The following is a 25,124-nucleotide window of genomic DNA, read 5'->3' on the forward strand; positions in this document are numbered from 1 at the left end:
AATACCTCTCGACCACATCAAGATCCTAAATAGCTATCAAGTGCTCAATTTATAGTCAAGATGCCTAAAACCGAGAGACACGTGGCGTGGCTTGACAATTATTTCAATAATAACAATGTCAATGGAGATCTGAATTTGACAAGCGGAGAGATTGCAGAATTATGCAATAACGAACTTGACACTGAGGGTTGGACAAAGGGACCATCGCCAAAAAATCGGCGAATAATGACCAATGGCGTTGACGCGCAGATTGTAGGACGGTAAGACTTGACCTGCTTTTTACTATGTTCCAGAAATCGATGGTGGTAGCTAATTTATAAATGCAGACATATGCAGGAGCTCAAGAAGAAGGCAGCTGGAAAGCCGCGAGCCACACGTCGCACTCAAAGCGCGATAGATATGATCAATAGGGTCCTGGTGAAGAGAGACGGACGTCTATGGACAGGCGATAGGATGCTTCTGGCGATGTTAAACGAAACAATTCCGGAAAACATCAAGAATTATGTTGAAGAAAATGCCAGACAAGAAGGCAAGAGGGCGAAAGAAGCTGGTGGACAAGTACTCCAAGATTGGGAGGCGCGAAAACGCTCGAGGGTAGCCTCGAACAAATATGCTAACAAGATGTGGGCAGAGTATAACAAACCTGGAAAGAAGGGCGAATATTTGCAAAAGCTAGCAAATGGCCTGATCAGTCTCGAGACAGGCGAAGCCATCAAAGAAAACTCGATTAACCACCCAGGATCCTCTTTAAATCCGGCTAATGGATACAAAAAAAGCGCGAGTGACGGTGACGATGACGACGATGCTGGTGTAGACGACGACTATCCAATGGGCAATAACATCGAAACCGAGTGTGAATCTCAGACTGGATACGACTCAGTGGACGATTCATCCGACTATCCTGACCATATCAAGAATCTCCCTCAATCCCAGATGCAGGTCGAAAATGGTGTCAATAATGAGAAATCGAACTTGGCTGATGGCAATGCTGAGAAGTATGGGTCGCAGATGGGTTTCGAACAAAATTACTGCAATACGAATAGACGCTCAGTATTCGATAATGCAGAAATCGGCGTACCTAATCTGAGAACAAACCTTTTCGAGTATGAGGCTTCCGACATCCGCGCGATGATGCAAGACAAAGGTCCTATGCTGGCATCCATGCAACCATACAGGGATAACACCCCTTCGAAACACATGCACACGGGCTTTCAACCCAGTCCTCAGGTTCAATCGAGCAGATATATTAGCGAATCTGTGAGACAAAGACAGCATGAGAGATATCATGTTGGCACTCGTGAGAAACTAGAAATGAGAGCTAGCCATGTAGGCTATCAGGCCCATAGAAATCCATCCAGATATCCGGATGTGCCACAAATGTTGCCTACTTCCCTGCCAAAGAAGAGGAAGGAACCTCTGGTTGACGAGGAAGTACTTGACGTCAGACCGTCTAAGAGACAGTGCCAATCTGGAGAATTGTTCGAGTCAGAAAGACAACTCGAGCCTGAGAAGCATTTCCCACTCGAGAATCGGTACAATGGACTCGAAGTCGAAGAGAGTGATGTCGAGGAAATACTTGAGCCAAATTTGGACTTTGGAATCGACTTCAATAGGATCGCCGACAGCATGATCGTTGAAAAGACTAAGAAATTGCAAGAACGTGATTTGAGCGTAATCGCTGCATCTGCTATAAGAACTCGAATGTATGGAGTTGTAGATCAAGGAAGAGAGGATGGCCTCTGGAGCATCATCGCGCATCCCGACGGCGGGCTTCGGGCTGAACACGTCCTCAGTAGAGACAGTAAAGAAAGAGGTCATTTGGGTCGCCGGTCTGGCAATAAGCCCGAAAATGCAATCGCCGTCACAGAAGATTGCGAAGAAGCCAAAACTGTCGCGCTAAGCCAAGGCACAGGTCATAGAATAAGTGTTGAGGCGAGACAGCCTGCCAAGACAGACGACAGGCCTGGCTATCTCGAGAGTGTCTCTAGTCCTAAAGGTTATGCCAACATTTGGTATTCCCAGGGTAGGATTCGAACATGTGAAGAGCCATGTAAAAGTCCTTGGCAGGCTTCCCACCATTTCGATGGCATTTTAACTGCCATTTCTATGCAACCAACACGAAGAAAGTTCTAGGAATCCACTTCGCAATAAAAAAGTCGATCCTAATGATATAATTCGTTTCGACACATGCAAAGCTGATTATAACAAGTTCTTGAATTTCTAATTAATACAGTTTTCTTTGATACGAATATGATAGCTAAAGAGGGTGATACGCCCAATAAAAGACTATATCACTGTACCTAGTACTCCGTCTAGCTTTTTGACGACGACTGAAATCTGAATGAAATCTCCATCAAACCCACAAACCCACATTATCGATCCATACTTCTCTCCTCTTGCATGGCTACAAGAATCAGAAAGCCTGCCCTGAGAGCGCATTCGAAGATTCTCTACTTGACTTGAGAATCTGAGAACCATACTTATCTGGTCACAACTTCTGCATCCCTCGTCACGGCCATCAAAACCGCATTTCCGTCTCTTTTCCACTCACTCAAAGCCGACTTTGTGGGATTGGATAGACAACTTCGAAGTTGGAGGACGCAGGTATGTTTGGCTCTATTGAGGGAGGTGTCAATGGTTGGTTTAGGATATGTCGACGTCCTAAACTATGTTGAGTTCCTCATTTGAGGATTCCCAATGGACGATTTGAGAATCTTGCTCGTAGCTCATTCTGCCCTCATTGGCCGTGGGTGGAAAGACATCTCATGCTGATGTCGTCCGCAATTGTCGGAGACTCTGGCAGATCTTCTGTGGGCTCGCCGCAGACTCTCTATGATTTTCTTGTGTGTTCCATAGCTCCCCTATGTGCCCCCTTTGCATTGTGCGATACCTCTTATGCCGTACTTCCAAGTTTGATTGCCGATGACAGTATGAATGCCTGTTTTGCGTTCTGGCGGATTGTGAATGGTGGTAAAGTTCACAAAGGTTGCTCATTGGGTTTTTTGTATGTCGTAGTTTGGGTCGTCTTTTGGGCCGGAATTTAGGCCGGAGATAAAGATTTAAGCGCAAATAGACCAACAAGGTCCCAGATTTTGAGAGTTGGATGGGTCGGACAAAGCCGTTGTTTGTCGTCTTTATGGTGACAACGGTGGTCTGAAGCCTGTACAATCGCCGTATAGAAATGGCGAAAGTAATAAAGAACGTAGCAACAAAGAACATAAAAATAAAAATAATTTTTAGATATATTTTAGAGGTTCAATTTAGTTGATCGAGTATTATAACTCTCTATGTTCATTGAAATGTCCACAAAAAGTTGACTTGACTCGTTGTATAATCGAAATCAGTCAGTCAGAGGATTTCGAAATTGAAATCCTCAATTATATAATCGGACTCGTCTAGGAGCCTCTTATCAACAAGATAGAAAAACAACTATAGTTTATCCGAATGCTAGTACGAGGTACCTATATACAGCAGCTATTAACTTTCAGTATAGATAAGACTTTCGGTTAGGGCTTGTCAACTATATATTATGTTTACCTATTAACTTACAATGGTTTCATTTTACATGATGTACTTTATCTATATAAAGAGAAAAGTAGACAAAGAATTTCTATTAACAAGACTAAGTAGTCAATATTGATTGAACTATTACTTCTGTGGAATTTTACTGATGTAAACTCAATATAGTGAAGGATTTCGATAGGCATTTACGAGGTCTAGTTTGGATGAAGAATCTCAACTGGGCTTAGGAGTCTAGTTCGAGTGAAGAATTTTTTACAGGAGATTGACGAGGTCTAGTTCGAGAAGTTTCTCGCGCGTAATATTGATGCTAGCGGCGAGATTTATTGGGCCTAGTCTTTTTATTATACGGTTTCTTGACAAATTTTCTCTCAGCTTTCTAATTGTATCAAAGCCTAATAAAAATAGTGCTTTGTATTAGATATTTGAACCTTTGATATGTTTATAGACTACTACTACAAAACTAATAAGTATAACTATATGGGCTCTCGGAGCGCTTTTACGACTAATGTTCTTGGCGACTGCTAGTACTAGGTACCTTCGGCTGAGCCATTTAGATGGTCTAAACCGACAGAACAGATCTCTCAATCTTTAGAGATTTAGAGCTTATTGCCAAGATAGTTTATTTTTTTCTTGAAAAAAAACCCCCCCCCATTATTAGATTTAGTTTTGACATTGTGAGCACGTCAGCTATCAATCCATAGTTAATCCGGTCTTGTACAGAATTAGACCTAAAATTAGCGCTCGAGCTAAAGGACTAATGCCTCGCTTGTGAATACAGCAATACAGCCCTACCCCGGCGCATGACTGTACTGGAATTAGCATTCTACAACTTCAGTAATATTCCATTGTCTAATTCAAAATTCCAGGTTGGCTATAGGATGAGAATTGCGACTAGATATTTCAAGGCCTCCGACAGTTGAATCACACCAGTCGGTGGGTAGCAAGTAGGGAGACTTCGAGATTAAGCGATACTCTGACATATCTCATGGTTGGATTTATATCTAATTATCATCACAGTCTATATATACTATGATATGATCTATAGCTCGCAGTTGCACAAATTTTACACGTCTTCTTTCGCGTCCCTAGCAACCCCTAGTTTCTTTAACATTCCAATCTTCCCAATATTTCTGAGCCCAATTATAGTCATAGCCAGCGATGCTGCCATACAACCTACGCAGAACCATTCCACAGCCCTCAATCCCGCCAAGAATGCTAGCATCTCGGTCGCCCCTTTGTTCAACTCCTTTGACTGTACAGATTGCTGAATTGCTGATGTAATAGGTAGTGGCATAGATCGCCCAATGGCTGCCATAGTCTGAAACATAGCTCCTGCAACTGATTGATCCTTTCGAGGAAGCGATTGGGTTGTAAATAGACCGAGGCATGGATAGACTGTATCAGCGCCGAATGCTGCAAGTGACATTGCTGGTAATCCAAAAGCGAAGTATGATGTGCTGGGAGGTATTGGTACGGCAAATAGTAGATTGGCAATCATGGCAGAGCCAAGACCAAAACTGAGAATGTAATCGCCATTGATTCGAGCGAGTAAGTATCCGGATCCGAAAGTGGTAAGAACTGTAAGTTATCAAAGGTTAGAACAATTTCTCGTGAAAGATATGCAAAACTTACTACCAACTACTCCCAGTGGGATGTACCGAAGTGCAGTTTGTAAAGGGTCAAGAAGGTGAAAGTCTTGGTAGCTGAATCTGAATTAGCCCCTGAAATCGCGTAATTGAATTCAGGACATACTAGTAAGTTGTGTAAAGACAAAAGTTCGTAAAGCCGGACGAGAATAAGGTGATGATGATCATAGCAATCGAGAATTGCTTATGACGAAACGTCGATATTTTCATCAGTGGTTCCTTTGTGGTTTTGGTTTCCCGATAGTGTTCCCATAGAACAAATACTATTAGTAAACAGCCAGATATGACTATAATTGCAATGACTGAAGCTTCCTGCTATCCAGATGAGCCTCCCTGAGATAAGCCTACGAGTAGTAAAAGTAGACCAGCAGTGAATAGGAAAGCCCCGATCCAATCTACTCCCGAAGCGCGCGCTGTATCTTCTTCATTACCTTTAGGTGGCTCTTTTGGAACCACAAAAATCGCACTTACAGCAATAGTAAGTGAAGCACCAGCTATCACAAAGAAGACAACTTTCCAACTCGCCCATTGAGAGATGATCCCGCCCTAAATGATGAATTAGATCTGCCAGTGGATTTCGAAAATTGGAGAATACACACCATGAGATTGCCAAGAACTTGACCCATTGGTGCTCCGCCAGAGTAAAATGCGAAGCTATAGTTTTTCACTCGACCAGGTGGAATGGTATGCCCTATAATGCCAATCGCTGTAGGAATAGTGATAGCCGATGCGAGTCCGTGCAAAGCCCGCATCACATATAAACAAATCTCAACGGGCGAAAAGGCCGTCGCTATACAAGTTGCAGACGTGAAAAGTGCACCTAGGATAAATAGCAGTTTTCTGCCATACACATCTCCCAGCTTGCCCCATAGGAGTAAGAACGAGCCAGAAGTCAATGCATAAGAAGATAGCACCCATTGTTGCCGAGTTTGAGGAATATTAAGATCTCGAGAGATTTCGGGTAAAATAATGATGACAGCCTGAGCAGCGATTGTCTGGGAAACATTAGATTTCCTCTCAACAATCCATAAATTTGGTACTCACAACAAGAAACGTTGCCCCTGTTAAGACGATGACCATAGGGGCTACTTGTCGTATCGTCACTTCCTTTTCCGAAAATCGAGTTTCGACCTTCACAACCACAGGCTCATTTGCCGCCTCCTCCAGCATACCCTTCTCAAGTACAACATCCTCAATGGAGAATCTCTGAGGCCCATCGCCATTGATCTGTGATGTATTATCACTTTGAGATATACTTTGCGCCATATCTCATGAACAATGAGTAGTATATTGAGGAGAAGTGGCGGTGATAAGCTACATTGTAAATACTTCTACCTATCTCCCTTGCAAGCACACCACCAGCCCGGCCACTACTTTCACCCCACTTCTGCGTCGTATCCCATCAATTGATGGCAAAACCTTAAAATTGCCTAAAGATCGGTTTGTCAGAGCGCTTGTTCCCTAACGTGGAAATCACTGTGACCAGTAGGGAGCGGAAGTGGAAGTGGTAAATACTATGCTAGCATTTCTTCTTCATCTGAGACTATCATCTCTGGTCGGTGTTCACGATAAAGCCATGCGTTTGTCATGAAATGCGACGATTAGATAAGAATTCTACCATAGCGGCGATGGGATAATGGGAGGGATTATTGAAGATTATGCGCTGCTTTAACATATCAGCGATCACCGGTGGATGACAAAGCAAAACAGAGCTGCACATTTCTCAAAATTTGTATCTTCAAGCTCTCAACAAAGATTTATATATGACATGTGATGTGGTCTTCTTTCTCTAGATCATCTCTCCGATCCCTAAGAAACACTTCTATAAATCTCCGCTTCAATAAATGCGCTTCAGATTCTCGAAAATCTATTGCCACAATGGGAGAGAGGACCTATGATGTTCGTTTTGTCAAAACATTGCTATATACATGACTTCTTTTCTCACTATCAATTAGGATGCTATCAATGCCTTGAATACACTTCAAACACCATACGAAGTTCTCAAAAAACGATGGGAAGCTGGGATCAAACTCGATGAAGGAGCTAATCGGGAAATGAAACAGCATCTGACTCGAATTGGATATACAGTATTCTTCAACCTCCCTTGCTATTTCGCTGTCACTGACTCACGTCCAGCAAGATGATCTCGAACGATTGAATATTGTCCATGTTGCCGGTACCAAAGGAAAAGGATCTACGTGTGCCTATGTTGACTCTATATTGAATCGATATAGAAAGTCACATGATCTTCCCCAAAAGGTTGGACTTTTCACATCACCTCATCTCATTGCTGTCCGGGAAAGAATTCGAATCAATTCAGCACCCATATCAGCTCCTATGTTTGCGAAATACTTCTTTGAGGTATGGGATCGTCTGGAAGCAGCTGCGGCATCCCCGAGCGAACCGTTTGAGAAGCCTGTCTATTTCAGATACCTGAATTTGATGTCTTATCACGTTTTTCTCCAAGAAGGCGTCGATGCTGCAATCTATGAGGTTGGGGTTGGAGGCGAGTATGATTCGACGAATATTGTGGATCGACCCGCGGTGACGGGTATATCATCGCTAGGGATCGATCATGTGTTTACGCTGGGAGACACGATTGATAAAATTGCATGGCATAAAGCTGGAATTCAGAAAGCAGGGGTGCCATCGTTTACAGTGAATCAAAAGCCAGAAGCGATGAAAGTAGTAGAGAAGAGGGCTGTGGAAAGGGGGTGAAGTCTTTCAAAGTAGTAGATTTAGATTCAAGACTGACGACAGTGAAAATAAAACCGGCTGCAGATTTCCAGAGGGGGAATGCAAGTCTTGCCATTTGTCTGGCCGAAACAGTTTTAAACAAACTGAACCCCAAATTCAGTACATCCTCGAATTCTCTACCCCAAGAATTCGTAGATGCTTTGGAACAAGTAGTTTGGCGTGGAAGATGCGAAACAAAGGTTGATGGAAATGTCACCTGGTATCTGGATGGCGCACATACTGCAGATAGTATCATTGTCGCAGCAAAATGGTTTGGTGATGAGGTCGCAAAGGAGTAAGTTTCATCCCTTGGTATTGAGTTCATGGAACTGACCTTCTTTAGGCACGGCCCACGAGTTCTGATTTTCAACCAACAAGGTCATCGTGAAGCGATTGGATTGCTAGAGGGGCTTCATAGCGCAATTCAAGGATCCGTAAAGTTCGACCATGTAATATTCTGCACAACATCCATTCAAAAAGAAAATGCATCCAAGAAAGGTAATTATTTATAACCAGCATGCTCAACTACATTACTGACGTCATCAGATTTCGTTAACCTTTCCTACGACCCTAAATCGATATCCGAACTCACGATGCAAAAAGCCTTTGCTGAAAAGTGGCGCTCGCTTGATTTTAACCTCGAAACCGATGTACAAGTTCTTCCAAGCGTGGAAGATGCATTTGAATACGTCCGAGGTTTGGCTACGGATGAGGTACATGCTCAAGCTCTAATTACGGGGAGTGTGCATCTGGTTGGTAGAGCGCTGGGAAGTTTGGAATCGGTGGATGCACTGTAAAGAATTGAAGGTGGTGAAATGAAATGGTTAAACCGAAGAACTGGGCTGTACCTCAACGTCAAAATCTAAAAGGGAAATGCGGAGGAAGGGAAAAGGAATAACGTGATTCACGAATTTGTATGATGTGTACGATATTGTTCAACCAATATGTTAATTTAGAAATGATTTAATTATCAGGGCATACTGTCTATAGAACTACCTACAAATAGTTTGCTTTCTCATTGTGAGGCTACCGTCTAGCATTCAAATCTAGTATAGCCAAATACTTCGATGAACACACTAACAATGCCCCTTCATATAAAACATATTGAAATCATAAATTTCCTACTGTGAGCGCAGTTCTTGTATTGTCTATATCAAAAATGGGTATCAAAACAAACTCCAGTATTATTCTGTTCAGCATCGAGAGAGCCTCTAGATATCTCGCTCCTTTTTACTCTTTTGTTCAAGAACCTTCATAAGACCACCAACGAGATGCAAACTTCCAGTCACCAGGACGAAAAATCTTTCTTCGTCTTCAGATGCCCTATGCGCAAGCTCTACAGCTTCTTCAATACTTGCATATTCCATACACATTGGATTACGATCCAAACTCGAATATAGTTTAGACGCCAATTTCTGTTGGGTGAGATCATTGATCTCTTTTTCACTTGCTTCGCTCTTAAAAGGGGTATTGGTACAAAAGGCAGCAAATGTGAACGCTTTGAAATAAATGTTAATACTCGCAAGTAATGTCCGAATAAGAGGGTCTGGATCGCGTTCTTGTTGATTGAATATCAACATGGTTTTTGCTGGGAGAGTTCCCTCCGCGCTAGCTTGGATAAGTTTTGAAGCGTACCAAAGGCCAGTCTCCTTGATACTGTCGACTGTGTGAGCACCATCGATGAGCCATGTGATTTTACCAGTGACCACAACTTCACATCTACCGGCCCATTTGATTGTCTTCAGACCCTCTAAAAATTTATCTGGAATCGGTTGTTGGAGAGATAGTAATGCAGAAGGAGTAGGCACGTTTTGAATACATAGATCTCGCAAATGTGATGCCGAAACAGCCATTGCAAGACTCGCATTGTCCTTCTGAAACTCTCCTTCAGCGCCCAATATAATAGTTCCGTCATTGAACCTCGCACATCGATTTACAACCTCCAATTTGACATCCTTCTCCTTGGCGCGGCTTTCTAGAACAGATTGTGCTTCCTGAAGCTGAGGAACTGTAAAAGACGGAATACCTCGTTTCATAATGCCAGCTTTGTGCCAAGCAATCTTATCAATTGTATTTCCCAGCATTCCAACATGATCGATGCCGAGTTTCGTGATCGCGGTGGTAGTAACTGCTTCAGCAGGCAGTATATTGGTGCTATCATATTCCCCTCCAATACCGCATTCCATAATGGCGGTTTCTACTCCTTCCTCCATAAATGTATGTAGTGCCATGATTGTGAGATATCGAAAATACCCTGGCTTGGTCTCAGGGGACGTAGGATTCGGATGCGGGGTAGCAGATGTGGAAGCGGCGTCAGAGAATCGATCCCAAAGCTCGAAGAAATACCGCGAAAATAGGGGTTCGGATATGGGGAGGCCATCTATTCGTATTCTTTCACGTACTGACATCAGGTGTGGTGAGGTGTATAGCCCAATCTTCCCCAAAGCTTTTCTTTCAGTACTCCCTGGCACGACTCCAATGTCACTTTCTTCGCTGCGATACTGTTGTAGAATATTATCTACCATAGCGCACACACTCCCCTTCCCCTTTGTTCCAGCTACGTGTATACATTTTAGTCCACGTCTTGAGAAATCTGTAGTCTCGTACCCCGCTTTGCGTGTCCATTCGAGCATTTCTGGTATAGCATACAGGTTCATATCTTGTGAGGTACTTGATATGGAGGATACAATCGTTCGATTGGACTGTAAGGTATCCAGGAGTGCGATTGCATCCTGATAGCTACGACCTTTGGAAGCCATACTGCTTGAGAATCGAATGTGAAGTTGGAGAGTGCGAATGCGTAGGCAAGGTTCAGCTGCTACATTCCGAAGTGCACGGAGAAACATGAGCGATATTATTTTTTGAGCATCTGAGTGGTGATTTATTTCGATCCATACTATGGTATTACGCTCCTTTATGTTGTCAACTGATCATTGTGTTTGTTCATTATCTACAAATTGTCGCGAACACCGTCTTGATCGATAGGGATTATAGTGTTTCACCGCTTTGGGCAGAAACATTCTGGTGATTGATGATGTATGTTCAGACTTTGTAGGCTACACCTTTCAGTAAAATTAAGTACGAGTACGATGATAGCGGATTTGACTTATTTGCCATGAAGAGGGAAGAGGCTCATAGTCTATCATATTGCGAACTGCTTAACCGTCAAGTCCATTCCCAAAATTCCTTCTACACATAAAAACCGCCGTCCTCTCAACATTATTGTGGTATGTCTCACACTGACTGTGCAGCTATCACACACATGAAAATGAAATGCCTGCTACTATTTGATCCCAACTCTTAAAGTCAAGATGAGATAGAATTCTACATGCTTGTCAATCATGCCTTCAACCCTTTTCATTTATCATGCTTCTTTGTATCTTTTCCTTTGATTGATCTCGCAGAATAGTCTCTGAATCTGTGCTCTCTGTATCTCTGTTTCGGTTTGAAGTTTTGCTACGCTTGGGAGCACAAGATTGAGTTTATCTCTTGGTCAATCAGCAATGGATCATCTGAATCGGAAACACTAGAATCGCCTTTCTGATTTTTTGTTGCATTTGAAGATGGGTGAATGACATCTCTCGATTCGTGATCAAAGTTCGTCTCTTGGGGTTTCGGCCGTGAAAAATGCCATTTTCCAGAACCTTTATTCGCTGCCTTTGTCCGTCTCGGAGAGTGAAGCTGGTTAGTCGTCGCTATCGCTCTCAGGCATGTAATCTGCCTTCTTTTGGGCACTGGAAAGGTTACGTGTCATTCTACGTTTACCGGGAGAGACGATTGCTTCCGACTCATCACCACTGTCGGATAGAGAAGCAAATTCTTCAGAGATTTCTTGCGGTTTTCGCTTGGAAGACCTCGAAGCACTCGGTATTCCTGATAGCACTTCTTCTAACGTATCGCTTTCGCCGCTATCGAGATTTGGAGATGTGCTTTTATCGACCTCACAATCTTCAGTTGTGGTTGATTCGTCGACTTCCTCGTCAGTCTCCAACTCCCCTGTTTCGTCCTCATCAGAGCTTTCATCCTCATCAGAGCTCTCATCCTCATCAGGAACCACAAAGCCATCATCGGATATATAAGACTCATCATCGGAAGTTACTCTATCGTCACCTGGCCCTAGTCTCTCGCCAACTGGATTCACAATCGCTGGTCTATTCCGCGAAGAAGGTTGTCGCAGCGGTTTTTTCAGCAACCATTCATCAAACTCACGAGCAATGGCTTTGAGTATCGGGGCCCATTGGGTATTTTCTAGAAGCCAACTCCACTTTTGAGACTGAGATTTATATATTGTTCGAAACTCTCTACCCTTGTCCTCCCCAAACCAAATCGGAATTGATCCTGGACTTTCCCACGTGCGCATCCCTTTTGCAACGAGCCATGAATTGTGTTTATCATATAGTTCCTTGAAGTTTCGGGTCTAATTGACAATGTTGGCTGACATCTTATTGTTTTCACAAATGGGATGGATTTATCTTACATTTGAGTCTGCGCTGTCTCCGTCTTTGTGATAATTGTTGATGTGCCACATCACATATCTATCTTCCAATTTGTCAAAAGCAGTGCCTTGATGCGTGCCGAACCACATAATTGTCTTGCCGGGGGGCGGGAGTTTGGACGCATTCTCTTCACTCCAGACTTGCTTCCGATCGTATAACGCTTTGAAGTCCTTGATCTAAATTGTTGATCGTTAGTCTTGATTTATATATTCTAAGGTGAAAACACACATTTTGCGAAGCAGCATCTGGGCTCTCCAGAAACTTGTTCACCATCCATTTTACGTACGAAGTAGGCAGCTCATCATATTCCTTCCTTTCGTACCTCCCAAACCACATTACTTTATCCCAGGATTTGGGTCCTCGTCCCCATCCCCAAGTTCATCTTCAATATTGTCGACTGTGCGAGCCATCGCGTCATCGTTGTCACCGTCTGTTAGTCCGCTATTCTCCCCGTTATATCGCTCACTAGCACCTGCATACTCAGAAGCCATCATTTCGAGATATTGATTTTATATGACCATCTGCTGTCAATCAGTGGTGTCCGATATGTCTTGGAATTTATAAGTCCGGGATCGCTCGGCAGTATGAGCTCGACCCAGGCGGTGATAGAGTCACGATGATAGGATGTATGTAAAAAATGATTGATCTGTTGAGATATCCTTAAGCAAAATGCAAAGCAATTCGCAGTGATTAACACCAGTTTCATTATTTGTTTGGGGCCGGAGACTTGAACAAATGCTACATTCTAATCTTCAGATAAGGGTGCAGGTTTGATTTATGCAACTCACCCCTGTGCTCGCAATTTGTTATGCTCGGCAGTCGCAAATAATAGTGTATTCTTTGACAGGAAATCTTTCGGGGTAAAAGGAAATCATGTACAAATGCTGGGTTTCAATAACTTATTTAGTTTTGGTAAAGAGAAAAAGGGAAACAAGTTCATCAAGTATGTGGCAATCGCCACAAAATAAAAGCGAGAGTAAAACATGGCGGCGCCGTATTGGTGGAGGATTGTTACACGGCAGCGTGGTTACCACCCTAAATGCAGCGGGGTACAACAGCTGCTACATTTTGCTGGCTGGTCACGTTTCGAGGAAGAAGAAGGGGGTGTAGTATCTACTGTTATATATACTCGGAAATATTCTAGTACGGGTGCAACAAAAAGATATCCGAAATGACGAGTATTCCCATCTATAGCCAAAAAGGATCTGATCTTTCGGACTATTATCGATGTATCTCAAGCATAATACCATGTTTCAATAGCCCAGACCGCACTAGATCTCAATTGCTTGAATGCTCTGATTAGAATCTACATCTTGAACAGCGGGGATTTCTTAATTATCTCTAAATATTGAAGGGAAATAAGAATTAAAGCCATATTCAAAGAGTTAAGTGAATAGAATCGTTTTGGGCCTGCATTATGAACTATTGAGAATCTCAGAGGGATAGAATTGAGAAAACAAAGTGTTGTGGAGAATTGTAGAGTACCGGAATCATTCGTATTTAGTATGAGAAGCTATCTACCGTTACCAGAGGCCGTAAATCTAAATAAAGCGTCGCCAAGAAAAGAAATCCCCCATATCTTATCCAACTGCTCGAGACCCATGAAATAACAACACTGCGTATATCTGCGTCAAACCAAAAGTCACTCCTTGGTGGGCCCTCTTTTTGTTAATTTCCGTTTCCGGCCAAAGTAGCAGCCCCACCGGCGACATTGGAGCCATCACCGGTACTATGTGCAGAAGGGCCAGCAGAAGCGGCACCGCCATTTGGAGTAACTCTGACAAGACCATGAACCTTTTTCAAATGGTCATTGACTTTGTCTGGACGACAAAGTCCTTTCCCATAGCTGCGGCGACATCCAACAATAGGGCAGAGGTTCTTTCCTTGATTTGTCTGGCCGCGTTGATGAACTGATGAGATATGCCGAACACGATCGGATGAGCGCCCGAAGTCCTGAGCGCAGGTGGGATAGGAGCAGGGATAACGGCCGGTGAGTGGATGAACAGGGGCAGCGATGAGAGGTGGTGTGGGGGTGGTAGTCGTATCTGTGTTACCCGAGGGTAGAGGTTCCAAGACAGCCTCCGGGAGAGCCGTGATAGTATGTAGGTTGTATGCTGATTGTTTACTACTCCAGGGTCAGCATTGGATAAATAAAAAAAAACTCACCCAACATTTCCTGCCCCTCTCTGTTCCCATAACGGGTAGGACAGAGGTTGGTTGAGAGCTGGATATATGATTTGATTGACTGGGCGCTCCGTATTAAAAGGGCGTTGTAAGAGCTGGTGAGTCGAGGGAGTTTCGCTGAGAAATCCTTCATTCGAAGGGGCTTGCATAGAATGGCTGGCCATAGGTACCGGCCAGTGATGTGCCGTAAGCTCTGCATGAAATTGGAACTCGACGTTTCCAATGGAAAGCTCTCCACTTGAATGATCTTTATTGGAGTCAAGCATCTGCCAGTTCGCTATGGGTTCTGCATCAAAGACATGGTTTGTGATAGTGTTGCTCTCTATTTCACCAATGAAGAGTTCTTCGCCAGAGAACAATTGCCATGTTTGGTCGAGGGTAGGTATCTCGTATGCGAAAGAATCTTGTTGAGAATAGTAAGGCATATTTTTGATTGTGAAGAGGGCGATGTGGCTTGAGAATTTGGCCAATAAGCGATTGACAACTTTGAAGTGTGTGTGAAAAGGGCGACCAATAAGATGCGTAGAATGCAAGGCTGTAAATTGATAATGTCAAAATTGGAAGGAAAAGTGCGAGAAAAGGAGTAAATAGAAATGGGAATGAGAGAAGTGTTATATACTCAGAGACTGCTCAGATGTGATAAGAGTTGTGCCCCTTTTCAAGAACCCCTGTGAGAGTTCAGGGCATTGAGATGAGACTCTATCAATTAATAACTCGAAGAAAGACTTTACAGTATAGATGTTCATATGAGACACTCATAGATTGAAGCATTCGCTTTTAGATCGAGCACTTGTTCGGTCTTTTGAGTCTGCCTTCTTCAAACGATGATGCTGATGCTAACGATATGTAATCCCACACATTGTCGTCCTCCTTTTCGGTGAAAGGACAAGCTAAAATCGGTCTTCAATATCTGAATATCATCAATTCTGCGATAGACCATATAAGAATGATAGTGCCTTTTATAAGCTCTTAAGACACTTCAATACATTTGAGGTCCTATTCAATTCGAAGTGACGTTGTAGTGGCATTAATCATATTGTCACATGTGGTTTCTGAGCACGTGTAATATTTCGGCTAAATTGAATCTCCTCCCCACTCACCTAACCGAAACGAAACTAAATTTAAGAGCTATTACTAAACAACAAAACACAACCAATTGTTTTGTGGTGATTGGCTCGAGATTTTGTCAGAAATTTCTGTCTCTTTGACAGATAGGGATATACTTTTGATTAAATTTAGAAATTATAACTACAAGATCAATTATCCGGCATGGTGTAGTGGCTAGCATTTCCGCCTCTCATTAGAAACTTTCGAGCTTCAATCAAGTCGCGGGAGACCGGGGTTCAATTCCCCGTACCGGAATTTCTTTTTGCTTTTGGATTGTCCGCCTGGTCCTTCAGATAAATTCACAATTTTCAACATCTGTCTTGTCCCCTTGAATCTACCGAAGATAGGGTGCAAACCAGCATGCAGACATCACGTGTTTAATATGGAGAAAATACATTTTCTGAGCACTAATTTTTGGGCAGGTCTAAATGAACCTTGACATCTTTATTAAATGGACTCTTATTTCTATTCTCTCTCTTCTCTTGACTGCAATTGATTAAGTATTGCGTGGTAGAACCAATAATCATTCAATATCACATTTATGGGACACTATTAAAGTTATCAAAGTAAACAAAGTGGCATATAACGTCGCTTAGGAAGTACAGCCACGTCTAAAAATTCTCCCTAGCCACATCCCCCACAATGAAAGGTTTTACTCCGTATGTTCATCAACGCTCCACCAAGCAGATATGATCATCTATTCCGAATCATTGTTGTGTAAGTATTGATATTATCTTGATACTACCTAGGGTACATATCTGAAGATGCCTTTCCACAAGTTATACACTCGTACAGATGTAAGCTTTGCTTCGACCAATAAAAGCCAAGTGGCCCACGATACAGGCCTGAAGGAACGTCGCATTGCATTTTTTGTCAGCATACATTTTACGATATCAACGGCCTGTTTGTATAGTATCTTGTGAAGCCTACAGTCAGTGGTCACAGACACTGGATATCAAATACACACCTATCCCAAAAATATAAAGCTAAGTTTATGTATTCCTTCATTGCTGTTCTTATTATATTTTAAATGCACGAAGTGTTCACCATGAGGTGGATCTCAGTTACAAGAACCCACTCTTTTGACCCCGCTGGGGCTGGCAGCCCCGTTACCACAAACTGATTACTCTTGACCGCCTTTTACGCATGCCGCGTATCTCAAATCTGGTACTGATGTGCTTTCTCAAATAGCCTGTAGGCTGTATGAAAACATCCGATGGGATTTCTCTCTGTTCAGTGCGTTGGCATAGACCTTATTCAGTAATGTGTGGGGCCCGACCCGACCAAGTCAATGCATAGGGCAGCAATCTGCAGGCATGGGTCTCGAAATGCGTCACATTCGATTGACAGCCTCGTTTTTTTTCTTCCCTTCTTTTCGTTCTGAAGTTTCCTTCTTTCCCATTGCGAAAGAATTTCCCTTCTGTTTGTATTGCCAGCTGCATCTTCATAGTGACACCAATAGACCTGCAGGTGATCATCCGTCAACAAATCTAATTCGTGCTTCTAATTCCCAGCCCATAGTAAACTACTGCAGAACAGTTATACAAAAAATTGGCCCATTTCATGTGGATACTTCTTCTGATACCAAGCAACAAGGCTGTAATATTGTCCATACATGGAGAACATAGATGTGGCTGCCTCTGATAAGGCGAGAGATTCAGAGCATTATTCGGAAATGGATCGAGGACCTGCAACGCAGAACGACACTTCCCATCGAGATTCAAGCCCATCGGAAAAAGCAATGGACAGACAACGCGAGGCTCAAGAATACATTCGAAATCGTCGAGCACAAGCAACTGTCACAGACGAGGCAGATGAGAATGTTATCGACAACGTTGCACAATTTGGGCCACAAAATATAAGTAGAGAAAGTGAAGATGATGAACAAAAGCTACTTGCTACATTAGCAGAAAAGTACAACTACAATCTATATCTAGTGAGTCTGATTGAAAGGAGGCCTTCCCAATTCCCTCTTTTGTAACCTAGTGAAGTCCCAGACTGATCAATCGAAAGCCGCCTGGAAACTCTGGAAGCCCTATAATAGAGCATACAAATTACGCTGCTCAATTGCATCGTGCCCAGCAGCCGTCTTTGCCGCAGACACGTCAAATAACAGATGGGCCTGACTCCTGGCACCATACTCGTCCCAGAAATCGCTCCGATTCTCCACCCACCGAAAATCCCCCTCGATCCCCCTCTCCATCAATACGACAGCTCGATAGTACGCAAATAACTCCTTCTCCGCCACCACCTATTCCAACAGCTCCAATATCTGACTTTCGTCCTGGTCCTATCTTCTCTAATTCACACATGCCTTATCAAGCGAATAATACTCGATCTAACTACACAACGAATCTCAGGCAATATGCAGATAGAAACAGGGGACCGGCTAATAAGCAGGCTGCCGAGAGATCGGCGTTCGAGAACAATACGGCCAATTCTGGAACACAACCATCTGTGAACAGTGAGTATAGATATTTAATACCCGAGGCTAGAATTTGAAGCTAAACTCATGCACCCACAGGTCAGCTCTCGGAGAGATACAGACATAATCAGATCACATCTCCTCCACATCAAAAGTCCCAATCGCCGCAGGCTGCACCTACGCAATGGGCGGCACCTAAACCTGCTCGGAATAACACCAATATTGTCCAGAATCTTCAAGAATCAACAGCTCTACAGTTAGCGGAGTCGGGATCTCAATCTTCTAGACTCCATCCTGTGTCATATTCTTCTCAGTCGCGGCAAGATGCCAGTCAACAAAACATAGAACAGGGGCATGATCTCTCACATGCGAATGGCTCAGAACTCTGGAGTCATAACAATAGGATTCCGCAAAAGAATTACCCAACTCCCGACAGTCTGTCAAGCAATAGTCGCCGCCAAATGTCATATGCGCCACAGAATAATACCCACAGCAGTCCCAAAACTTTCGGCCATGCGCTAGCCGGACAAATCGCACCAGTCCAACAAGGCCACCATGGAGGGCACGGGCATGAAACATATGGCCCCCGTCACGAGCATGATATGGGCCACCCGAATTATGGCTATGATCAAAATTCTCAAGGAGATTTTAGTCCGCGTATGTTATGAATTCGATTCTATTCTTTGGCATCTTTCATTGGCAATGCTAATTCGTCCTAGCAACTACAATTCCTAATCCATCGAATTTCACTCCAGAATCTCATGGAAATTCCACTCGTGGTCATGCAGGAGGATATAGTTCTGAACATCAGTTTGAGCAAGCTATGGACAACCGTAGACCACGTGAGTAAATCGATGTTCATATTTGCTAATGCCTACTGACCAATTACCAGCAATCCACGGATCGATGTCGTCGCCCACCCTTCATCGCCATAATAATTTCGTTGATTGGAGATCGCAGCTTTGCCAGCTATTCAATGCACCATCGGATAGCCATGACGAAGACCTTTTCAAGATGTTGGAAATGACCAGAAGCAAGCTTTTGCCCGACGCTCAGGATGCTAATCAAGAAAAGTTAGCCTTACCTTATCATACGATTTATCGAGTCAGATGCCATCAGAATGGGCAGACCCACATGTTTTTGGATACTCCTTGGCTGGTGAAGGACGGCCCCACTAGTGGCCATATTCATGGCAGCATGGTTGTACGAAATATTGCTCTACATACGCAGCAATATACAAATTTGTCTTTTATTGTATACAAAGACTATGCCTGCTGCAAATCCAAGATCGACTTATTGAAGCCAGAGAATAACATAAAACTTCAACCTGGAGACTCGGAACAAGCTGGTTTAAATGACGAGAGTCAACTTGCAGAGTTCCTCGAAGGCGAGTCAGTGTGCTTGGTCGGTAGTGAGCTATCTGCCGGTCTCAAAAGACTTACTAGGCAGAATATTCAAGAGAATCCATATTACCCTTCATTTAATGTTGGGACTGAGTTTAAGGCACCATATCCATGGTTTTATCATCAAAGAGCTCCTTTGGAAGAGCGAAGACGTCAGCTAAAACCCGAGCTTTTGACTCGTGTAAATTCTTTTGTAGAATATGTCAACGAAAGTTTTGGGCCCGAATATGCCGTAGTCGATGCGCTTCTAAGTCAGGGGAAAATCACGCGCACATATTTGTGCTATCTTTACGTAAGTGAATTCTTGGACCAAAACTGACAGTCGACTAACACCGTTACTAGAGCCCTGACACCGTCATACTACGCACTGAAAAACATGATGTAGGAAAGACGAAAGCTTACTTAACTAAATCATGGCTTCATCTGCCAGTAGCAGGAAGCACGAATGGGACTGGAGAGCCAGCTACGTTGACAACTTCCTTGCTCGTATCTTCTTGGTCATTTGATGGCCTCTTCCAAGAGAATGTTGAATTGATTACAATCGATGATTTCAAAACGCCAGAAGAGATTATAAAAATCACCGCTCTCGGAACTTACCCAATGCGCTACGCCGACCCCACCATTGGCACATCGCTTAGGAAACAAGGAGAAATGTTCTGGAAGTTCCGTAACGCGTGCTACATATATTATAGTGAAGAAGATGAGTCTGTAGAAACCATTGTAAGCAATTCCGATGATCAAGTCTACTTTAATAGGCTAGCTAACATCAAGTTCACTCACAGGGGCAGTCCAGGTACATGGTTGATATCAAGACGTACAAGAAGTTGCACCCAAAATCTGCTGGCGCCAAAGCACCCAATCGTGATGATTTAGGTCCCTTGGCCATGGCGTCCGACGTGCCACCAGAGGGAGTTTTCACCTTGCTTTTGCCTAACACGATTGTTGGATTCAATATACAAGAAAAGAAATGGGGTATGTAACATCGGACCCATTGATGATAGCCTCGTTTGCTAATTTAGCTTCTTAGTCGATCTCGAAGTTAGTCGCATGTATGCGGTCAAATGGAACAAGGATGCATTTGAAACATTGGCCGGAGACAACGACATGAAGATTCTCATTACAGCTTTAGTCGCGAATCAAATCAAAGACGAACAAAGTCCAAGTCTCGCTGGCAGGAAGGGAACTGGCTCAGTCATTTTATTGCATGGGTAAATGATATATAGCTCAGACCTTCAAATTCTAGGCTAACAATAGATCAATAGCTCTTCTGGCACCGGTAAAACTATGACAGCGGAAAGTGTAGCCGAAGTAGTCGAGAGACCACTCTACATAGTTCCATGTAGCGAGATAGCAACTACACCAGAGGCCTTACAAAAATCTCTCCAACAAATCTTTTATCTAGGAAGAGTTTGGAAATGCGTCATACTCCTCGAAGAAGCCGAGTTGTTCCTCGAGAAACGAACTTTGGGAGACCTTCGTCGCAACGCATTAGTTTCTGTATTTTTGCGGGCACTTGAATCGTACAACGGGATTGTCATTTTGACGAGTTCTTCCATTTCTGCTGTGGACGAGGCGCTCAAATCCCGCATTCAGCTTTCCCTTCGCTATGCTCCTCTCACTTTGACCCAACGAACTAAGATATGGGAATCTCACATCACGCAGCTTGAATCACTAGAATCTCTCTTCAATCCCTCTACGATCAACATCACTGAGCTTCGCGCAAATATATCTACGCTAGCTAAGTACAAGCTCAACGGCCATGCAATCGGCCATGCCGTCAGAACAGCCAGACAACTAGCTCTATGGAAGGGCATCCCAATGGGATTCGAAGAATTACAGTATGCAGTCAACGATGCAGGAGGATACGACGATTCAGATGAAGAAGACAAAAGAAACGCGGGAGAAGCAATGAAAGGGGTTGTGGAAGATGCAGATGATGACCCTTTTGATGGCGTGGAGGATTTAATGAGTGTTGCTGGGTTATGATTGATGATTGACGAGTTATGAGTTATGATTTATATATAATCCGCGGTAGCGAGCGTCTGTTTTGTACAGAAATGTCTTTCTTTTTAACTTATATGTATGGAGCGTTGCATGCGTATTCACGTTTGCATCGAAGTCTGGGAGGAATTGTTCTGTTGTTTTTTCTGCGTATACCATTCTTGCTTGATAATTATTGATTATTAGGGTAATGGAATATATTTCATTTTGTTGCTCTTACTATCTTCACTCGTTACATTCAGATAAGCGAACGCTGTTTAACTTATCCAAGATTTTGTGGGCACGAAACCTCTCCTTTTCCGCTTCTGAGAGCTACCTACAAGTAGACAACACCCCTTCAGTCTAAAGTTATGCAAAGTAAAGTGGAAGGAGCTGTTTCTAGCAGGACGATATTTATGAGAAAGGTATATGAGATTGAATTATAGGTTCAGATGATAGTTTTCTAATATCATATTCCCATCCCAGTTCAACACCAGATCTGATTACTCATTCCTACTTCTTAGCTAGATTTGAACATTTCCCATCCGATATAATCCTCGTAAGAAGTGATTGCTCCTCTTCCACTCTCTTAAGTACGCGCCATCAAGTATTTTTCCGTCCTGTACCCCAGGAGATGAGAAGCGATGGAAAGTAGAAATGAGAATAATCATGCATACACATCAACACTAGTGCTGCAATAAAACCAAGCAAAAAGAACAGACATCAAACTAAAATCATTCACATGGCCATATCTCGACATAGAAGTAGTTGATATCTTAGGTACAAACTATAATTATCGATGATCGTAACACAAAGCAAGGCCATCTACCTACCATCTAATGCGCAAATCTAAAATCTAATCTTGAACTCCCAGCCAATTTCGTATTCCTCTTGTAATCCTGCTGTTCCTCGGCGGTCATGGCATTCCACACCTTATCCCTCTGCTTGTTCCTCATTATATAGTAAAATTTCGTAAACAAGAACACTGCAATGGCCGCAATATTTATAATGATCAATTGCGTATTACCACGATGATATAGCGGCTTATCATCAGTTCTGTAAATGAAGTTTGCGCAGATATTTCCCAGTTGCACTGCCATGTTGTACAGAGCAGAGGAAACAGAGCGAGTGCCAACATTGTTAGAATTTTTGGAAGTCCATGCTACGAGAATGGCGTGGCAATAAGGATATGAGAGAAGCACTGTGACTAGTGCGTATGTGTTCCAAGCCTGGACTCCTGAACCTGGCCAAAAGCGAAGCGCGATGATACATGGGAGGGTCCATAGCGGTTGTATCATGGAGACCAGAGTTCTTTCGTTGACGCGCTCAGATAGTTGTGTAATAAGAAGTAGCGTGATAATGTGGAAGGCTGAATAAGGTATTGTCAATAAGTTGGTGTTGAATGTGCTGAAACCCAGGTTCTTCAGGGTGAGAGTAATGTAGGAAGTAGGTGGGGATTGAGGAATATATGCGATCAACCCGATAGCATACAGTGGCCAAAGGTCGTAATCCTTTGCTGCGTTCCAGAGTTTCTTTGGTGTAATTGCTTGCCGGTTGTGCATATCGCCCTTTGAAGGGTCATCTCGGAGAACTCGATTGACGACGATGGATATCTCACGATCAGTAAACCAGCCTTTTGGTCGAAACCATGCTTTCGTTTGGACTGCAGACGCTGGCATCATGAAGAAAGAAGAAAGGCCAACTAGCAAAGTAATCAAGCCCTCAATTAGGAACAGCCAACGCCATCCTGCCCATCCTGATACACCCCGTAGATGAAGTAGAGCAAAAGCAAGAATCGATGTGATGATAGTGGTTCCGGAAAGTGTAGTCCAGAAGAAACTGAGTCGGACAGGAAGTTCCTTAGAAGTATAAAAGTATGATAGCCACAAAACGATGTCTGGGATAAACCCGCCCTATCAATTGGTGAGTTTCGAACTGTCAAGCTGGGAATTTATGGTGAGAACTACCTCGAGAAGACCCAGCATACTCCGTGTGGCATAGAATCCAGATTTTCCTTTGAGCGCACACTGAGACATGGCAACTACCGACCAAAGGGTTATCTGCATCGGAATCCATCTATCGGGTCCAATCTTCTTGGAAATCAACTGTGAAGGTAATTCGGCTAGTAAGAACGAGAACAGAAAGATTTGGTTGCCGAAGTTGTAATCTAGGTAATGTTAACCCCAGAGCACTTTCCATATAAGAGGAGATATATAACCAACGTACCATTTGTACTCAAGCTCAGGTCATCCAACAAATTATCTGCGACGGCTTGTGTTAAGTTCCCACGATCGACTTGTAAACCGAAGAACATTACACACTGGAATGTTGTCAACAATGATCTAAAAGATTCCGAGATTCCAGACTTACAGCCCAGAGACAAACTCGCCAATCTAGTCTTCGAACCAATCGCCGCTCTTCCTCCTCAGTCCAAGTGAAATTGGGGTCAAAGGCATGCCGACATTCATATTGCGATTTTTCGTAAACCGCAGTCCAGTGTTCCCTTACATCGGGGTCTAAAAAAGGATTTTTGGCAAAAGCGGATCCATCTTCATCTGAGTCGGAGCCCGTGGAAACAAAAGTTGCATTTTTAACAGGAACTGGGTCGCCAAAAGTTGTTACTTCCTCGTACTGAAGCGAGTCATCTGGTTGTCGCGCGGCACCACTCTTAGGCTCCGTCTTGTCTGCGGCAAGTTTAGACATCTTCGAGTATGTGCGACTTTGATCTCTCACTTGATCGGTATTGAGATGTAGAAAACTAGATACTTATACCATACGATGGTTCAAAGATATGCTCATGCTACAATATCAGCTATATTGTGATTGGTGCGAAAGGCCAAGAGAGACTGCAGGTGTGCGGGACTACCGAGGGCAGACAATTATTGAGAAAGATCCACTGGAAATCACACAATAGAGGTATCTCGGAGTAAAATCGCAGTCAAACCTTTGTGGCAAAGACAATGCAGCGACATTATCCATAATCTCGGATCGAGACCTACCTCTACCTCGTAATAATCTCCCCGAAAAATGAAAACAGTTAAAACTAACAAAGTTTTCACGTCTTGATACCAGATAAGCCCATGGTGTGCTTTTGAATGACGCATAAATTATGCTAATACATGGAATCTGCTAACTGTCAAACGCATGCTGCGTAGACATATGAAATTCTCGGGCGCCACCATAAGAGAGTATATTCCGGGACATGCTCCAAAGCAGTCATGGAAGCCCTTGAGAGAAAGAATTCATAGTGAGTATTCGATGAGAGAATCTCTAGCGCACTTGTCGCCATAAAAGCCCGTCCCAATAGTTTACCCTTCTGTCGACGAAAGGAGCTCAAGGCACAAGCATTGGCCACAAGCACGAAACTCTTATCAGTACTGAGGGCACATATGATGTTCCGTCTGCATGAGAAGCTACAAAGTTGGAGAATCGATGTAACGGGAGAGTGGTTGGGTGTGCATATGGCACGTAATGCCTGTAAGAACATATGTTGTCATCTGTCCCCGGACTTTCGTAATTGTTTCGCGATCGATTCAATTTTCAGAAGAAAAAATTAAAAACACAATTACATGAATGGATGAGATTTCTCCCGTCGGTTGTGAAATGTGTAGATAGTATGCTGCCA

General features: G+C 43.3%; 9 protein-coding genes across 9 annotated transcripts; 3 read left to right on the forward strand and 6 right to left on the reverse strand.

Annotated features, from left to right (window-relative positions):
• Positions 1–60: 60 nt before the first annotated feature.
• On the forward strand, positions 61–2,133 carry Bfra_000773 (uncharacterized protein; the record flags this gene model as incomplete). The annotated part of the gene is made up of 2 exons (XM_037331217.1): positions 61–260; positions 327–2,133. The coding sequence occupies 2 exons, from the start codon at positions 61–63 to the stop codon at positions 2,131–2,133; spliced, it is 2,007 nt and encodes a 668-aa protein (XP_037197550.1).
• A 2,452-nt stretch (positions 2,134–4,585) lies between these two features.
• On the reverse strand, positions 4,586–6,434 carry Bfra_000774 (putative drug resistance protein; the record flags this gene model as incomplete). Its single annotated transcript, XM_037331218.1, has 6 exons — positions 4,586–5,100; positions 5,155–5,225; positions 5,275–5,483; positions 5,517–5,714; positions 5,768–6,163; positions 6,213–6,434. The coding sequence occupies 6 exons, from the start codon at positions 6,432–6,434 to the stop codon at positions 4,586–4,588; spliced, it is 1,611 nt and encodes a 536-aa protein (XP_037197551.1).
• Positions 6,435–7,046: 612 nt separating this feature from the next.
• On the forward strand, positions 7,047–8,701 carry Bfra_000775ia (putative tetrahydrofolylpolyglutamate synthase protein; the record flags this gene model as incomplete). Its single annotated transcript, XM_037331219.1, has 6 exons — positions 7,047–7,067; positions 7,124–7,255; positions 7,305–7,871; positions 7,958–8,199; positions 8,248–8,402; positions 8,451–8,701. The coding sequence occupies 6 exons, from the start codon at positions 7,047–7,049 to the stop codon at positions 8,699–8,701; spliced, it is 1,368 nt and encodes a 455-aa protein (XP_037197552.1).
• Positions 8,702–9,115: 414 nt separating this feature from the next.
• Positions 9,116–10,663, reverse strand: Bfra_000776 (putative folylpolyglutamate synthase protein; the record flags this gene model as incomplete). The annotated part of the gene is made up of 1 exon (XM_037331220.1): positions 9,116–10,663. One exon carries the CDS (start codon positions 10,661–10,663, stop codon positions 9,116–9,118), a length of 1,548 nt encoding a protein of 515 aa, XP_037197553.1.
• A 926-nt stretch (positions 10,664–11,589) lies between these two features.
• Bfra_000777 (uncharacterized protein) lies at positions 11,590–12,673 on the reverse strand (the record flags this gene model as incomplete). Its single annotated transcript, XM_037331221.1, has 3 exons — positions 11,590–12,321; positions 12,382–12,576; positions 12,629–12,673. The coding sequence occupies 3 exons, from the start codon at positions 12,671–12,673 to the stop codon at positions 11,590–11,592; spliced, it is 972 nt and encodes a 323-aa protein (XP_037197554.1).
• A 62-nt stretch (positions 12,674–12,735) lies between these two features.
• On the reverse strand, positions 12,736–12,891 carry Bfra_000778 (uncharacterized protein; the record flags this gene model as incomplete). Its single annotated transcript, XM_037331222.1, has 1 exon — positions 12,736–12,891. One exon carries the CDS (start codon positions 12,889–12,891, stop codon positions 12,736–12,738), a length of 156 nt encoding a protein of 51 aa, XP_037197555.1.
• A 1,177-nt stretch (positions 12,892–14,068) lies between these two features.
• On the reverse strand, positions 14,069–15,009 carry Bfra_000779 (putative c2h2 transcription protein; the record flags this gene model as incomplete). The annotated part of the gene is made up of 2 exons (XM_037331223.1): positions 14,069–14,525; positions 14,567–15,009. 2 exons carry the CDS (start codon positions 15,007–15,009, stop codon positions 14,069–14,071), a joined length of 900 nt encoding a protein of 299 aa, XP_037197556.1.
• A 2,297-nt stretch (positions 15,010–17,306) lies between these two features.
• Positions 17,307–21,505, forward strand: Bfra_000780 (putative aaa family atpase protein; the record flags this gene model as incomplete). The annotated part of the gene is made up of 9 exons (XM_037331224.1): positions 17,307–17,627; positions 17,705–18,155; positions 18,216–18,773; positions 18,836–18,958; positions 19,009–19,811; positions 19,862–20,239; positions 20,302–20,491; positions 20,547–20,727; positions 20,782–21,505. The coding sequence occupies 9 exons, from the start codon at positions 17,307–17,309 to the stop codon at positions 21,503–21,505; spliced, it is 3,729 nt and encodes a 1,242-aa protein (XP_037197557.1).
• Positions 21,506–22,335: 830 nt separating this feature from the next.
• Positions 22,336–24,202, reverse strand: Bfra_000781 (putative allantoate permease protein; the record flags this gene model as incomplete). The annotated part of the gene is made up of 4 exons (XM_037331225.1): positions 22,336–23,412; positions 23,467–23,666; positions 23,726–23,819; positions 23,870–24,202. 4 exons carry the CDS (start codon positions 24,200–24,202, stop codon positions 22,336–22,338), a joined length of 1,704 nt encoding a protein of 567 aa, XP_037197558.1.
• Positions 24,203–25,124: the final 922 nt, after the last annotated feature.

The sequence above is a fragment of the Botrytis fragariae genome (assembly GCF_013461495.1).
Source record: "Botrytis fragariae strain BVB16 chromosome Unknown tig00000001, whole genome shotgun sequence".
NCBI lineage: Eukaryota > Fungi > Ascomycota > Leotiomycetes > Helotiales > Sclerotiniaceae > Botrytis > Botrytis fragariae.